Source organism: Macrobrachium nipponense, chromosome 21, assembly GCF_015104395.2.
Source record: "Macrobrachium nipponense isolate FS-2020 chromosome 21, ASM1510439v2, whole genome shotgun sequence".
NCBI classification, from domain to species: domain Eukaryota; kingdom Metazoa; phylum Arthropoda; class Malacostraca; order Decapoda; family Palaemonidae; genus Macrobrachium; species Macrobrachium nipponense.
In genome coordinates this window covers 72,973,661-72,989,726 of record NC_087212.1, presented here as the reverse complement: position 1 = coordinate 72,989,726, position 16,066 = coordinate 72,973,661, and the positions used below count along the sequence as shown (strand labels likewise).

The 16,066-nt window shown below is 38.7% G+C and overlaps 1 protein-coding gene across 4 annotated transcripts in view; it reads left to right on the top strand.

Moving 5' to 3' along the window:
* Positions 1–16,066, top strand: part of LOC135198167 (N-fatty-acyl-amino acid synthase/hydrolase PM20D1-like) — a 43,479-nt gene that overhangs the window by 13,546 nt on the left and 13,867 nt on the right. For all 4 annotated transcript variants that reach the window (XM_064225681.1, XM_064225679.1, XM_064225682.1 and 1 more), the window contains exons 3-10: positions 850–1,027; positions 1,283–1,359; positions 2,811–2,984; positions 3,369–3,455; positions 5,220–5,353; positions 12,805–13,000; positions 13,832–13,972; positions 14,830–14,946. In XM_064225681.1, coding sequence (XP_064081751.1) covers positions 850–1,027; positions 1,283–1,359; positions 2,811–2,984; positions 3,369–3,455; positions 5,220–5,353; positions 12,805–13,000; positions 13,832–13,972; positions 14,830–14,946 — 1,104 coding nt within the window. The remainder of the gene's footprint in view (positions 1–849; positions 1,028–1,282; positions 1,360–2,810; positions 2,985–3,368; positions 3,456–5,219; positions 5,354–12,804; positions 13,001–13,831; positions 13,973–14,829; positions 14,947–16,066) is intronic.

Genomic DNA, 16,066 nt, shown 5'->3' with positions numbered 1-16,066 from the left:
TAGGTCTCAGAGCTTGGCCTTTTGCGTAAAGTTTATATGCAATTCAATTCAATTCATATTTGCTCCTGCGCTTTGCAGCGATCACTCGATAACATCTTCAGTCGCTGACTAACTTTAACCGAGGCTACCGATCCAGTTAATTTATTTTCTTTTGTGTATCTTTGTTCATATTATTTTGTTATAGTTCTACAGAGTGGAAGTTTTGCTTGCTTTGGTTTTGTCTTTATCTTTTATTCGTGTTGCCATGTTTCCCAGGAGGAGTATCTTGGTCTTTTATTGCCAATAATCATACTTTTTAAGTCTTTAGAAATGAGTGAATTTGTGAGCATCAGAGAATAAACACATTGAACGACAGGTAAAAAAAATCTCGATAGATTTTTGAGTCAGCAATCAGTTGTACTAAAACGTGAAGAGTTGAAAAAGATATAGAAAGGGTATTGTGTCAAGGCATTCTTTTTCCGCAGCTTTGATTCCAGTTCCTGGTAAAGTTCAGCCGAAGGCTAACTGTTGATCCGGAAGGCAGGCATGTGGTCCTTCTGCCTTTCGCACAGCCTCCCTCTCTCCTGTGGGGGAGGGCACAGTCTTTTACTTGTTGCTTCGGCAGTTTCACGATCGTTCGAACTATTTGTTTCAGGAAATCGATTACCAGTTCGAAGGATTTCAAAGCGAAGAGGCAGAAGAGATTCCAGAAACTTACCTCGAAGATTTACCAAAGCTGTTTCAACAGCTTTCTTGATCGATCTGTTTATTCCAGGATTCCAAAACAAAGTAACTTGTGGCACTTAACCTGGCGCATACCAGAGTTTTTTTTTTTTTTTTTTTTTTTGATGCTGAAACCTTTCATTCCAGGATATCGATTACCAGTTTGAGGAGTTCAAAACCAAAGACTTGGAAGATATTCCAGAATCTTATCTGGAAAGTTTTCCAGAGGTTTTTGGAGCGTCTTTGCGCATACCGACAGTCTCTACCGCTCCTGGAGACTATGACAAGGAACAGATTCTGGTCTTCCATCAATTTCTTCGTGACAGTAAGTGCTCTCTCTCTCTCTCTCTCTCTCTCTCTCTCTCTCTCTCTCTCTCTCTCTCTCTCTCTCTTCATCAAAGTATGTTTACACTCATAATTTTTAGACTTAGAAACATGATAAAATAACTGTAATTTTAAAGTGGATTATTCACTGAAATGGCTAATATACCTTTAATTTAAAGTAGATTAGGAGATGCAAAGAAATCGTACAAAAATGTAATAGTATACAAAAATGTGAACCCTTTTTATTATTTTTCAGGCTTTCCAGACGTGTTCAATTCATCTTTCGTTAAAGTAGAGGTCATCAATTCTTACAGTCTCCTTCTAACCATCATGGTAAGCAACTAAACATCTCAAGTTTTACAGGTAGTGAGTTAATTTGACAGCTGCCTCTGGCTTTGTGAACTGTGAGTTAATTTGGCAGCTGCCTCTGGCTTTGTTTGAAATGTGAGTTAATTTGACAGCTGCCTCTGGCTTTGTGCAAACTGTGGAGTTTAATTTGGACAGCTTGCCCTCCTGGCTTTGGGGTGAAACTGTGAGTTTAATTTGACAGCTGCCTCTGGACTTTGTGAACTGTGAAGTTTAATTTGACAGTGCCGCTGGCTTTGTGGAACCTGTGGAATTGATTGACAGCTGGCCTCTTGGCTTTGTAACCTGTGAGTTTTAAAATTTACGTCACCCAGGCTTTGTGACCTGTGCTTATTTGACAGGCTTTGCCTCTGAAGCTTTGTGATTGATTTAATTTGACGCTGCCTCTGGCTTTGTGAACTGAGTTAATTTGACGTCTGCCTCTGGCTTTGTGAAATGTGAGTTAATTTGACAGCTGCCTCTGGCTTTGTGAAATGTAAGTTAATTTGACAGCTGCCTCTGGCTTTGTGAACTGAGTTAATTTGACGTCTGCCTCTGGCTTTGTGAAATGTGAGTTAATTTGACAGCTGCCTTTGGCTTTGTGAACTGAGTTAATTTGGCAGCTGCCTCTGGCTTTGTGAACTGAGTTAATTTAACAGCTGCCTCTGGCTTTGTGAGCTGTTGATTGTTAGATATCGACAAGTCCACATCCTAGGTTGTGCCTGTGGCTCTTCTAATTTCTCTAGAATACTATAACGTCAGTAGTTAGTTGGAGGTTGATAGAAATTTGCAGGCAGCTTTGAAACATTTGAAGAATACGTAGTACCTGTATCCGGAACGGATATGAGTCATTTTTAGCTGTAAAGCTATGAGTCAATAGTTCAAGTTCAGCAATGTTGTAGAAAGCGTAGGAAATCACACATTCCCTCTCACGTCACGCTCTCCGTTTAGGAGTTATTTACAGTACTACTGTGGAAGAAGCGTATTGCTGCAGAGCCCTAACACGCAATAATCAAGAATTTTGGGAAACTTTCGTCATTGTTCCTAACTATAGTACAATTTAGATTATTGTTCTGTTTTCAGGTTGATTATAATATATATATATATATATATATATATATATTATATATATGTATATTATATAATTATAATTAACCTGTAAACAGAACAATAATCTAAATTATACTATAGTTAGGAACAATACTATATATATATTATGTCCTATGTATATTATACATCTGTGTGATTAGGATGTGCCCTGAACATATTTGACTCTGCAGTATAGGATGAATATTTTGTATGTTTGTAAATACTTGAAAACAGGGTCTGGTTTGAGCTGAAGATACCAGAAGAAATTAACTCCACTCGCACTGAATGAGTCGGCATTGGTGTTTTCACTCCATTCCTTTTGTCATCCCAATGTCTCTTTGCCGTTGCAGGGAACTGACGACATTTTGCTGCCATACATGCTTGCGGCTCATCTGGACGTGGTTCCCGTCGACGAGAACAAGTGGTCCCAAGCTCCTTTTGGAGGACAAGTTCTGCCGGATCCTGAGACTGGAGAAATGTTCGTTTGGGGGAGAGGGGCCATCGATAATAAGATCAATCTCATGGTGAGTCATCCACTCCTCCTTACGTTAAACTTGTTGTGGTTGGTCAACCAGAATGATATTGTGTCACTGTATAATGAGTTAACACAGCAAAAATTGTGAAGTCGAATGATGAATAAGATCACACACAAATTGTGTTAAAGTATTTTGGTTAGGATGTTTGAGTACTTTGGTTAATCAGTCTCAAGATCAAGTTAAGGTCGCTCACTCAAATATTGCAAATATGGAGCAGCTCCGAGGAACTCCAGAAATTTGTGCATGTGCCAGAATTAATTACCGGTGACAATCGCTCTGTAAGCTGTCGGTGTTCGTGTTCACTACCCTTTGTGTGCGAATCATCTTCGGTAAACCCAGAATATAAACTTGGTATCTGTGTTTTGTCAACAGAGCATCATGATGGCGCTTCAGTATTTGATCACGACTGGATTTCAGCCAAGAAGAACTTTCTATGCATCTTTCGGACACGACGAAGAGGTAAGATATTATTATTATTATTATTATTATTATTATTATTATTATTATTATTATTATTATTATTATTATTATTATTATTATTATTATTATTTTATAAAGGTTCTTCTCTATTTTTCTAACTATTGTTTTCTCATTGTTGCTTAAACTGGTGAGCAACGCATCGAAGGTTGACATATCTCAATTAGGTAATAGTAAAAAACAATTGGATTTTTACTAGTAAAAATCCAATCGTTTTTTACTATTACCTAATTGAAATATGTCAACCTTCGGTGCGTTGCTCACCAGCGTAAGGAACAATGAGAAAACGATCACTTTTATTATTATTATTATTGTTGTTGTTGTAACAAAACATGTTAAAGTTGCAGAATATATATCTCCTTTTTTGATACATCTCAACAAGTCTCTTATCAAGTAACAACTGCTAAAAGGCTTAAGAAAATATTTGGCATAATTGATTTTCATCATTTAAAGCAGTCCGAACATTTCCTGTTCATTTCATCCATAGAAAACAAAATGCTTCGTTCATCCTTCGGCCAACAGCTCGTCTATGTAATCGTTCTGTGGTATGCCGCTTCCTTTCACAACAGCCTTGCTTAGTACTGCCTTTTTATTTTTTTCTACCTTTCATTCATTGCTCTGCCGTCTTCCCGCTTAGCCGTAGAACTTCTTTGACTTTGTTTCAGTAATCAGCTCTCGTCCAACGACGAATATTCTAGCAATGACTCTGGTTTAGTTACGTTGCTTTTGAAATATGATCAAGCATTGTTGCAATGTACGGGATAATGTTTTATGAATCCTGAATGTTTTCAAGATTGTGATACAAATGTTTGTAAAACCAAAACTTTTAAAAACTCATGATTTTCAAGGATTTAAAGCTTATTCCGGTGGCCTCGAACTTAAAACTCCAAAGGTTCGGTTCAGGTTTCAAAAAAGATTGTTGTTCAGAAGGCAGCTTGATTTAAGATTCCAAGGTACTTTAAAAAAAGTGTTTCCTAAATAATAAAACTACAAAGCTTCTTTGAAGATGTCGGAAATACATTTGACAGAAGAATTCTCTGGCGTATTTTGCCGAGTAAATTTTCCCCCTTATCATTCGAGCATCCGTTCTTGCCATGGCACAACACGAAAGCAGACTCTGGGAATATTTATCAGGGTGAGCAAATCTGTTCCGACATTAAATATAGCCGTGTTACAGATTCCCAGAAGGTGCCTGTACATTAAAAGGTTCTTGGATCGCCACTCTCTCTCTCTCTCTCTCTCTCTCTCTCTCTCTCTCTCTCTCTCTATCTCTCTCTCTCTCTCTCTCTCCTCTCTCACACACACAATATATATATATATATATATATATATATATATAGATTTTATATATATATATATATATATATATATATATATATCTATATATTATTTATATATATATATATATATAGATATATATATAATTGATATATATATATTATATATAATATAATATATATATACCTCGGCTTACCTCTTCCTAATGAACACCCTATTCTTTGGAAGCTTGAGTTTCAAATGAGTGGTCCCTGAGCCCTTTGTCCCATACGAATAGGTTTCATCTTCTGAACAATAATAATAATCCATAATACATATATATTGCAAATGCCTTGATGTTTGTTGTATTTCAATTTAAAAAAAGGTTGTGCGTGAATACTCGAGGAAAATATGAATGAAATGTTAAGATCCTGTTTTCAAATGTTTCCATAATGATTTTGTAACTTCGTTTCCTTGACTGGTGTAAAGGTGAATGGCTACGATGGAGCTGGTCACATTGGGAGGATCCTGGAGGAGAGAGGCGTCATTCTGGACTTCCTTCTGGACGAAGGTTTACCCATGACCCTGGGCGTTGTGAAGGGCCTGGATGTTCCCGTTGCTGCGTGAGTGTTTTCTTTTTACTGTTTCGTGGAAACAGAGCTGACAAAGCAGACTTAATCTAGCTCGTTACAATTAAACAAAAATAAAGGAAGAAAATTGGCAAATAATTAAAATGCTATGCCCAATGCTAATTTAGCTCTCTTAAATCATCCGTGTTAACAGGTCTAAATGTATCTGGATGAAAGTTTTTTTTTTTTTTTTTTTTTTTTTTTTTTTTGCGCAATCACGCCACGAAAATGGTTAACTTTTCGAATTTCCTCCTCCCCTGTCTGTTAGTGGCATTCAGTTGGGTAGCAGCCCAAAGCCTGTCTTTTTCGATTGCGTATGAAAAGTACAAGCGACAAAACTTATTGGCCTCAGGTGACAGAGTTACCAGATGTGTAGGAGACAGAGGCACACAGAGTTCCAGAGTGGCTTGGAAACAGGAAGGCAGGATACCAGGGTATCCTGGAATCAGGAGGACAGAATTTCAGAGTATTTTGGGACCAAAGGAAGGGAGACTGCCAGAGTACTTTGGAAACAAATGAAGGCTGAGCGCCGTAGTACTCAGAAACAGAGGGAGGTAGAATTCCAGATTTTAGGTCTGGAAAGAATATCTATGGAGAAAAGGTAATGGAATTCTGTGGGCGATGACGTTTGGTTTCTAAGCATATTCAGAAGGGATTTCCTGACAGCTGCGTTTTGTGGTAATGCAGCAGACTTGCGTGTTTGGGCGCGTTTTTGTTTGCTTTTATTTTAAGCTGTTTTCATCAGGAAAGAAATACCAAGTTTCCTTCATTTTTAATAAGAATACAAGGAAGGACCAAAGCACCCCTGTGAACTGTAGCATTAAAAAGGAGTATATATTTTCTCCTTCACTTATTGTTGTCACACTTTTATATTTATTTATTTCTGAGCTTTTAAAAATGGTAGACTTTTAATCATGACTGTTGAAGTATTGAATTGAACTGGGGCTGGTAGTGTAATTCTGCATAGTTTTCGTCAGCGAACAGAAGAACGTATTTTAACGAAGATATCTATGGTATTCGTTACGACGAGCTCCAAAGAAAGTTACCCGATGTTACGGAAGTAATTAACCTCCGGTTCACGCTTTAATAACACGCTGGTGTTATTCATAACCTTTGTCGGACGGCGATGAGGTCAAATTGATAACTAAACTCGGGCCTTATGCAACAGTTTTTGGGTCGAGTACTTGATCCTTACAGTGCTCTCTGTGACACAAATCACGTCAAGGACGGTCATTATTAATTTCAACATGAAGTCGATCGTTTATGCCGAAAGATGAAAACAAACTACAAGTCGACATTTGCGCAGGCACGCCGCCCAACCCAAAACAGCGTCTGGGAGCGTGTGTTGCCTATTCCCTTTAATGCTGCTCTACATTCTGTACAACATATCAGGTGTGCCATTTATTGCTTTCCTCTCTCTCTCTCTCTCTCTCTCTCTCTCTCTCTCTCTCTCTCTCTCTGTTTTTAATATATCGATTCGCTTTCCGGTCATTTCGACTCTTTTGGCTGTTTGTTGATTATCATAGCTTGAAGGCGTTGTAGCAGTTTTCAGATAAGGTCGAAACAAACGCACCAGCCTTAAGGTAGTCAGTCCTGTGCACTCGCGTCCCATACACTTTCTGCCAAGTTTTTAGCGTAATGCGATTTGACCCTCTCTCCTGATTCCCTCGCGCAATGCATTTGTCTGGGTACGATTGGTGGACGTTATCGTCTTTTCCATTGGCAATCATTTCTGGCTTAGGGGAAGAACTCTCTCTCTCTCTCTCGCTCTCTCTCTCTGTATGGATATATTTATGTATGTATGCATGTGTGTGGATGTTATTCTCCCTTTCTTACGTCTCTCATTCTATCCCTCGCAACATTATCAATCTTCCATTCCCCTCAGTACATTTGCTCTTCCTCGGTGCTTCCCCTCGAAGCGAGGAAGGGTCCTGAAGAAGGGTTTTGAAGAAGGGTCGGGCAGGGACTTCACGAGAGGGGAAGAGGAGCTTCCCCAGTGCCAACGCATGAGGAAGATATCGAGGGGAAGCGACTGGTTAGGGGAAGCCCCTTCCTCCTCGTCCTCCCCCTCCCTGTCTTTATCATCATCATTGTTTTCTCACTGTTTTATTAAGGGTCTTCTCTCTCTCTCTCTCTCTCTCTCTCTCTCTCTCTCTGATGGCATTATCTTAAGAAACCCTTTATTTTTTTGACAAGTGGAGGAGGAGATCCATATTCTGTCGCGCCACGCGCATGAACTGCGATGAGCGGTGGAAAACATTTGCCCTTGTTCTCAGCAAATGAGGGGCGAATATTTAATTATTCATCTTGGCATCTTAGAACATCTTTAAGATGCGTCTTAGATCGGACTTACGAGCAGGACTGGTTCTGCACAGGGGCATTCTCCGCATTTTCTACAGTCGGGCGAGGGGGCTTTTGTGATGCCGGGTTTCCCGCGCGAGGGGCGATGGCATCCCTTCTGTTAAAGAGGGTATTCTTCTAGGGTTAGGACAAATACAGCTCTCTCGCTTCGCCACCATTATCTCGTCCTCTCCCTTCCCTTTTTTCCTGAAGGGATAAGGCAAAACACAAGACCAGCGACGTGCAGCTGCGTGGATGCTTCGGTCGAAATAGCGTTCGTACAATATGCCCTGTCTGTGCATGCGGCGTCTCTCCTCCACAACAATACAGGTCACTGTTGCATGCCACAGGCAGAACCATAGAACTTCACTCCAGGAGAGACAACGACGCTTCCACGCATTCATCTCATTCATTTATTAGACCTAATGAGTACAACATCAACTATAAATTGCGATTTTGTGATCAGAGACGGTTTATGTTTGGGGTAGGACAAAATGGGAGGAAACAGAAAAGGTCATGTGACACTCTCTTCCTCTCTTTTTCTTCTTCCGTCCACTGAAAGCTTTTGTTAGGAAGGATTAGTGGGAAATGAATTTAGACAGTTGCCATCCATGACACAGAGCTTTTAATATCTCTCCCTCTCTCTAATTTATGTATGTGCTTATATATATATATATATATATATATATATATATATATATATATGTGTGTGTGTGTGTGTGTATATATATATATATATATAATATATATATATATATATATATATATATATATATATATATGATATGTATTTTATATATGTATATACATAATTTATATATACTTTATATATTTATTTCTTCACCATAGCCCATTTTTCCAGTAAAGAGTGACTCCGAAACGGGCTAGCCTTCCGGTTGTCATAAATTCTTTTGGGATGGGGTTGTCAGCCTCATACCCATATTAGCCCTGTTGCAGTCACCAGGGTCTTCTAAACTCCAAGGTGCCTAATTCACTTCCAAGGTCGACAGAGTAAAGTAAATATCTCGGTCCTAATACCTAAGAGTCGAACCATGAAGAGCGGTCGGATTAAGGCTGGGCGGGGTGGAGGAGGGGGGGGCCGGGTACCTTGTCACATGCGCCCCTCTTCCTTGGATATGAATAGCGCATTGTTTTCTTTCAATAAATCATTATTAGTAGCAGAAATTTGCCTAGTTAATGATTATTTCAACAACAACTACTGCTACTGTGTGTATATATATATGTGCATACATATGTATATAAGGTTTGATATACATGTACCTTATGTGTGTACATGTTACATATATATAAATGAGAATCCTGAATCGCCCCCCCCCTCCTATGAAACATTTCTAGATCCGCCACTGACCATGAAAGCCTCTCTTAAGAGGTAGGTGAAGGTGCTACCAGTCACACCCAAATAACTTTTTTGAGGGAGGCAGCCACGTGACTAGGCATTTATGATAATTATAATATTGACCTTTGTGACTATAATAATAATAATAAGACATAATAATATCCTGTACAGCAGGGTGGGTCATACTACCTATCATGCCCACTCACAGAATCAGTGAATTAGTATATATATATATATATATAATATATATTATATATATATATATATATATCTATATATATATAGCTTATATAATCACCACGTTTTTACCTTTTTAGTGACTTAAGTTCAAATATGCATGTTAATGTGTGTATTCACACACACACACACACACACACACACACACACACACACACACATATATATATATATATATATATATATATATATATATATATGTGTGTGTGTGTATCTACATATGTATATATTTGATTTATGTATTATATTAATAATATCTATATAATAGATATATAATATATATTAATATTATATTATATATGTGTATACGTGTTTCTGTACAAAATTGAATATATTTCCTGGGGAATATTACCATGAACAAAGAAGCAGTCATTCGGGCCTTTCTTTTGGAGTGAAACAGACATAGATTAGTTTCCCCTTCTACTTTCCCTATTTGACCATTTTCCTTTTCATTTGAACCGAGGCATTGTTGTAAATGTGCGGGGTCTGACTTAGCTGCAGAGGGCGCTGGCTGAGGGCACTGATCTCCTCAGTGGGGTCTCCCACCCTCGTCCCTGTGTCGGTGAGGCTTGAATTGCTTTCTTATGACTTTATGCAAATCTGCAATTCATGTTGTGGTGGTTCTTTCAAAATAAGTTTTATTGTTTATTGCAGTTTTCTACTAATTGTTCAGCCCGATTAAGCGTCTTTTTATTTTTCCTGCAATGGCTCTTGTGCCCCGTTGTGGCCCATTGTCGTCGCTATATATTCGAGCCCTGTTTTTCGCTCGAAAGGGACACGGCTTCACCTCTTCAACTTCGGTTTCTTGATGTTTCGTCTCTCTGTGTAGTACTTGCCAAGACAATCAACTGTGGTGAATGATAAGTGATTTTATTAAATACATGGAAATGAATCGTACAGCAATTGCATAGTAAAATATACATTATTCCACACCACACACACACACACACACACACATATATATATATATATATATATTATATATATATATATATATATATATATATATATATATAGAGAGAGCAGAGAGAGAGAGACGAAGAGAGAGAGAGAGAGAGAGAGAGGGAAAACGGTATTTTACGGTATGTTTGAAAAAGTGTCACTGCCACATTCTTACTTTTAACCGATAACTTCCCAATGAAATTCCTTTGCACAAAATGTTTATAGCAGTAGCTCCTTCATTCACCTGCGCTGAAGGTGCATCAGTATTGCATCAAATTACACACCCCTTCGCCTCCCCTGCCCCGCACCTGCACACACACGAACACGCACACGCACAGTGCCATTCACCTCTTAATTTGTACGAACACTTGTTTCCTTGATATAAATGCATTTCCGTCTCAGTGCCTCTTTCACACCCTGCTATCCCTTATCAGTTTATCTTTGCCTTACTTTCTCGATCAAAACTACCATGTAGTATCTTCTTTTGCTAGAACCTTTATACAAATAAAAAGTTACGTCTTTTATCAATCCCTATGGAACCCTTCCGTCATTCATATATGCCTTACACACTCCTGTTAGCACTGGAAGTACACCATCACAACCATAATGCAGTTTCACTCTAGTCATCTCATTCATTCATGACAATTTTCCATTTTGTTGCGCTTTTTGATGGACCTCCTGACAGCCTCACCAGTCACTTCCATGATCACTCTCCAATCCACGCTAATCCCTTCATTTCTTGCAAAATTCAAATCCACCTCAACTCTGTCCTCTGCATTCAACAACGCCCCAGTATTCTCTCTCCTTCGCGGGACCGCTTGATTTTTGTTTGTTTGTATGGTGTTTTCACGTTGCATGGAACCATTGGTTATTCAACAACGGGACCAACGGCTTTACGTGACTTCCGAACCACATCTCTAACCCCTTAGCGGAATGCCCGAGAATCGAACATGCGGCTACCGAGGTGGCAGGCCAAGAGCATATTGGTCACGCTCTTTTGCCTACTTTCGACTTCCTCTTATCATTGACTGGATCGATACTGCACAATTATTATTTCCTCCGTAGAATACGCGTTCAAATTCACTTATATATATATATATATATATATATATATATATATATATATATATATATATATGTGTGTGTGTGTGTGTGTGTGTGTGTGTGTGTGTAGCAAGAGAAGAAACATTTACTTCAATCTTGGAGATGATGAAATAATTGTAGTAAAAGATTGGTGAACATTTTAGATCCAAACGGTGTATTTTCATTCACCGAGTGACTCAAGGTTCATTTCATAAGACTGACTCGGTGCACTCGTACAAGACCTCAAGACTGTTCCAAGACCAAATGTTTTTACTTTCAAGACAGAGGCTTTAACTACATGCAACTTCTTCATTCGTCCCGTCTTGGGCCTTACCTGAGACCCGCTCACTGTTCGGCACAAATTATATACACGTTGCTTATCGTTCTTTGCCATGCCCTCTCAGCCCCAGTGCATTGCTGTCTGCCTTTTGCCTTTTATTCATTCTGTTTGGGGTCTTCCACCTTCTTTAAGTCTACCTTGCTCCAGGACTCGCCTTTTACTCGAGGACTAATCTTTGGGGCGAGACCCAAGAGAGTTTGGGACTGTGAGTCATTGACGATGGTGTGAGTTGGTACCAGCTGAGGGAGTGACTATATTTCCTGCCCACATACAGGAAGAGTATCCTCTTGAGCCTTAACTGTATTCTCGTATGAGGAGTGGTCAACAAATTTGTGTTTATGACTCGAGTATTCACTTCAATTAAGCTGTCAGTCTATTATGGACCAGGTGCGATTGTTTTTATAAAAATTGTTACAAAGTTTACCATGATATCTTACGGTGAGAGAATGCCGAGCGCTGTGCTCAGGTTGCAAATCAAACATAACTAGGAAAGTTTTTGAACTGAGGCCCATATAACGGACGCTCTGTACTAAATTCTAATGTCAAGGATATATTGTATATCTCTCTCTCTCTCTCTCTCTGATGAAACAACGCTGTCGATTTCAGTTCGTTTTACCTTCTCCTTTTTAATCTCATTTATTTTTCTGCTCTGATTGATTGATTCGCTGATTGCTGCTACAAATCTCGGGAGTCCCGTCGTCAAACAAGAGAGTGATCGCTGTAGTCGAATGTTGCAAAGTTACTATGATGGATGTCAATTATTCTTTGTTATATTATCTGACGAGGTAGCCACGATAACGTTATGTGTCACGGGACAGTACATTATATTCTCGCAAGTACGTCATTCTATCTGAGATATGATATACCCTTAAGTTATATTGTAGGAGATGTAGTAACTGCATTTCCGATGAAGCCAATTAGACGGCGTCTTATAAAATACTTTCTAAACTATATTGACTTAATTAAACCTTACCTAGCGCGACTTAAACTTTCCTCGGTTAATCTAACCATACCAGGCAGACTTGCCTTGGCGGGACTTCGGTTCCCAGCTCTTCCAATTATTTGTCCCTAGAAATGCTTTCAGCCTCAGAGAACTTTTGCAAGAAGTTGGTGGAGTCACTCTTTCCTTCTGTCCTTCTCCCACAGAATTGGGGTGACGGAGAAGGGCTGGATGAGCGTCACGCTGGAGACGGAGGGCGAGGGCGGGCATTCTTCGGCGCCCCCAATCGAACAGGTCGCTCCTCGTCTTGGGAGGGCGATGTCCAACCTCGAGCAGTACCCACAACCTTCCATGTTCGGGACAGGACCAGAATCAGAAATGTTCGGCTACTTGGCTCCGTCGGTAGGTTTTCAAATCAATTTAGTCTTAGGAAATGGAAAGTGGCTCTCTCTACTGTGTAATAGGTGTGCGTTATCCAGTAGTGATTTTCTGTTAATTCCTGCAATTTTAAGAAAGCCTGCACTGTCTCTTTAAATACAACACCCTTTTCACGCTTTGTTTATTTTATTTTATTTTATTTTTTACTTTTTTCCTTATCGTCTGTGTCTCTTTCTTCAATTGTTTGTGTGTGGCTCTTTTTATGCATATTTATTTCTTACCGACAGCATGCAACAACACTACTTTCTTGACTTTTTTCAACATCGTTCGAATCTGTAAAAGCTTTGTCTGCATGTAAATACCCCGTCTTGACTTGTTGCATGAGGATGTGCGGACATTTTGAATAATAGCAGGAGCAACAACCTCTGATATTGCTCAATTCTGTCGACCCAAAGCCACCAGATTTCTTATTTCAAAATCTCGGTGTGGGTAATAACGTGAAAAGTTTATCCAAATTCTTACATAACTTACGTGCATTTACCCAATTTCTCCGTTGGGGATAGTGCTGTCAGTTCACTTCACGCGGTGTACTGTAGGCCCTATCTGCAACCCCTTTCATTCCTATTACTGTACTTCCATTCATATTATTTTTCTTCCAACTTGCTATCCAACCTCTCTTGACAATTATTTCATATGGCAACTTCCGAAGTTTTCCTCCCGTTACACCTTTCAAACCTCTCAGCTCTCAATTTCCCTTTCAGCGCTGAATGGCCTCAGAGGTCCCAGCGCTTGGCCTAAATTTAGTATTCCATTCCATTCCACTTAACCCCATTTAATTGTGCATATCTTTCTCAGGCGTCTTGGCCCTACAAGATGTTTTACGCCAACCTGTGGCTGTTCAAGCCCCTGATGGAGTTGATAATGTCCAGGCAGAGGAACACTAACGCCTTCGTCCGCACCACCACCGCTGTCACCATGGTCAGCGTTGGTGTCAAGGTAAGCCAAGACACAAACCCCGCTCCCACTTGACCCCCCCCCCCCCCCACCTCCCCCCCTCCCCCCCTCCCTTACCCGTGTGTGTGTTTGTTTATTTATTATTCACCGGAATATCTACCGCGTACTGAATTCTCCTTGACTGATATTTTCCCGTATCTCATGTCTTTGTAATGTCACTGGAACCCCTCCCCTCCCCCCCCAACCTCCGCCGTGTGCATGTGCTTATAGTTTGTATCCCTTGCTTCATCTTTATCTAGAATTTTTGTCTGTGTACTTCATTCATTCTTATGTATCTCTTAGCGTTGAACTTTGTTAATTTCATTAACTCCCTGATATTCGTACAACATTCATATATTTAATACGAACCATTTCATCTGTGCAATTTTTAAATGTCGTCAGTTAAAAAAGATTGCGACAGTTTAGTGTCTTCGGTTTTGAAAAAGATAAGTGATGACTAAGCTTTTGTAAAACAGATGTAGATGAACAAAGGAAAGAGTGAAGCGAGATAGATATTTTGCACACACTGCGTAGTACTGGTATTTATTTGTTAGCGTGTCGGCCTCTCTCTCTCTCTCTCTCTCTCTCTCTCTCTCTCTCTCTCTCTCTCTCTCTCTCTCTATGAATAATTTTTGTCCTAAAATTGATGGGTGAACTTCATGATATGTTGCAACATTTACACTCTATTTATGAGTCAGGGGAAGAAAAGGAAGTGTAAACAAATGTGCTGCTACGTAAAAAGCGGTGATTTGTTCCAAGAGTTGATCCGGTCTCTTCATTATCGTCATTTTTATCCTTTGACTTCCTCGTTTTCAACACCACTGATTTTGAGCTTTATATTTTACTTCCTCCTCCTCCAGGAGAACGTCGTTCCGACTTCAGGGTCCGTTACGGTCAACCACCGCGTGCATCCGGGGCAAAGCCTCCACGATGTTCTTCAGCACGACATCAACGTCATCAATGACCCTAAGGTCAAGGTGGGTACGTCCAACTTTAAGGTCACGACAGGATTGATTTGCACTTTTTTTTTTATATTTTGTATGAAGTTTGATTTGCACTTTTTTTTTCATTTTTGTGTGGAAGTTTGATCACACTTTTTTCTTTTGTGTGAAGTTTTGATCTGCACTTTTTTTCATTTTGTGTGAAGTTGAATCTGCACCTCTTTGTTCAGTGTGAAGTTGATTTTTTGCACTTTTTTCTTTTGTGTGAAGTTTGATTTGCACTTTTTTTTCATTTTGTGTGAAGTTTGATCTGCATCTTTTTTCATTTTTTGTGAAGTTTCATCTGCACTCTTTTTGTTCTGTGTGAAGTTTGATTTGCACTTTTTTCATTTTGTGTGAAGTTTGATTTGCACTTTTTTGTTTTTTGGAAAGTTTGATTTGCACTTTTTTCATTTTGGTGTTTGGAAGTTTGAATTGCACTTTTTTTCAATTTTGTGTGAAGTTTTGATTTAACTTTACTTTATTTTTGTTTATTTTTATGTGAAGTTTAATTTGCACTTTTTTCCATTTTGTGTGAAGTTTGATTTACACTTTATTTAATTTTGTGAGAAGTTTAATTTGCACTTTTTTGTGCAAAGTTTAATTTGCACTTTTTTGTGCGAAGTTTAATTTGCACATTTTTTCATTTTGTGTGAAATTTGATTTGCACTTATTTTAATTTTGTGTGAAGTTTGATTTACACTTTTTTTTCTTTTGGGGGGAAGTTTGATTTACACTTTTTTCATTTTGTGTGAAGTTTGATTTGCCCTTTTCATTTGTGTGAAGTTTGATCTGCACTTTTTTCATATTGTGTGAATTTTGATTTACATTTTTTTTTTCATTTTGTGTGAAGTTTAATTTGAACTTTTTTTTTCATCTTGTGTGAAGTTTGATTTACTTTTTTCATTTTGTGTGAAGTTTGATGTGCACTTTTTTCATTTGTGTGAAGTTTGATCTGCACTTTTTTTTTTAAATTTTGTGTGAAGTTTGATTTACGCTTTTTTTCATTTTGTGTGAAGTTTAATTTGCACTTTTTTCATTTTGTGTGAAGTTTGATCTGCACTTTTTTTTATTTTGTGTGAAATTTATTTGTACTTTTTTTCATTTTGTGTGAAGT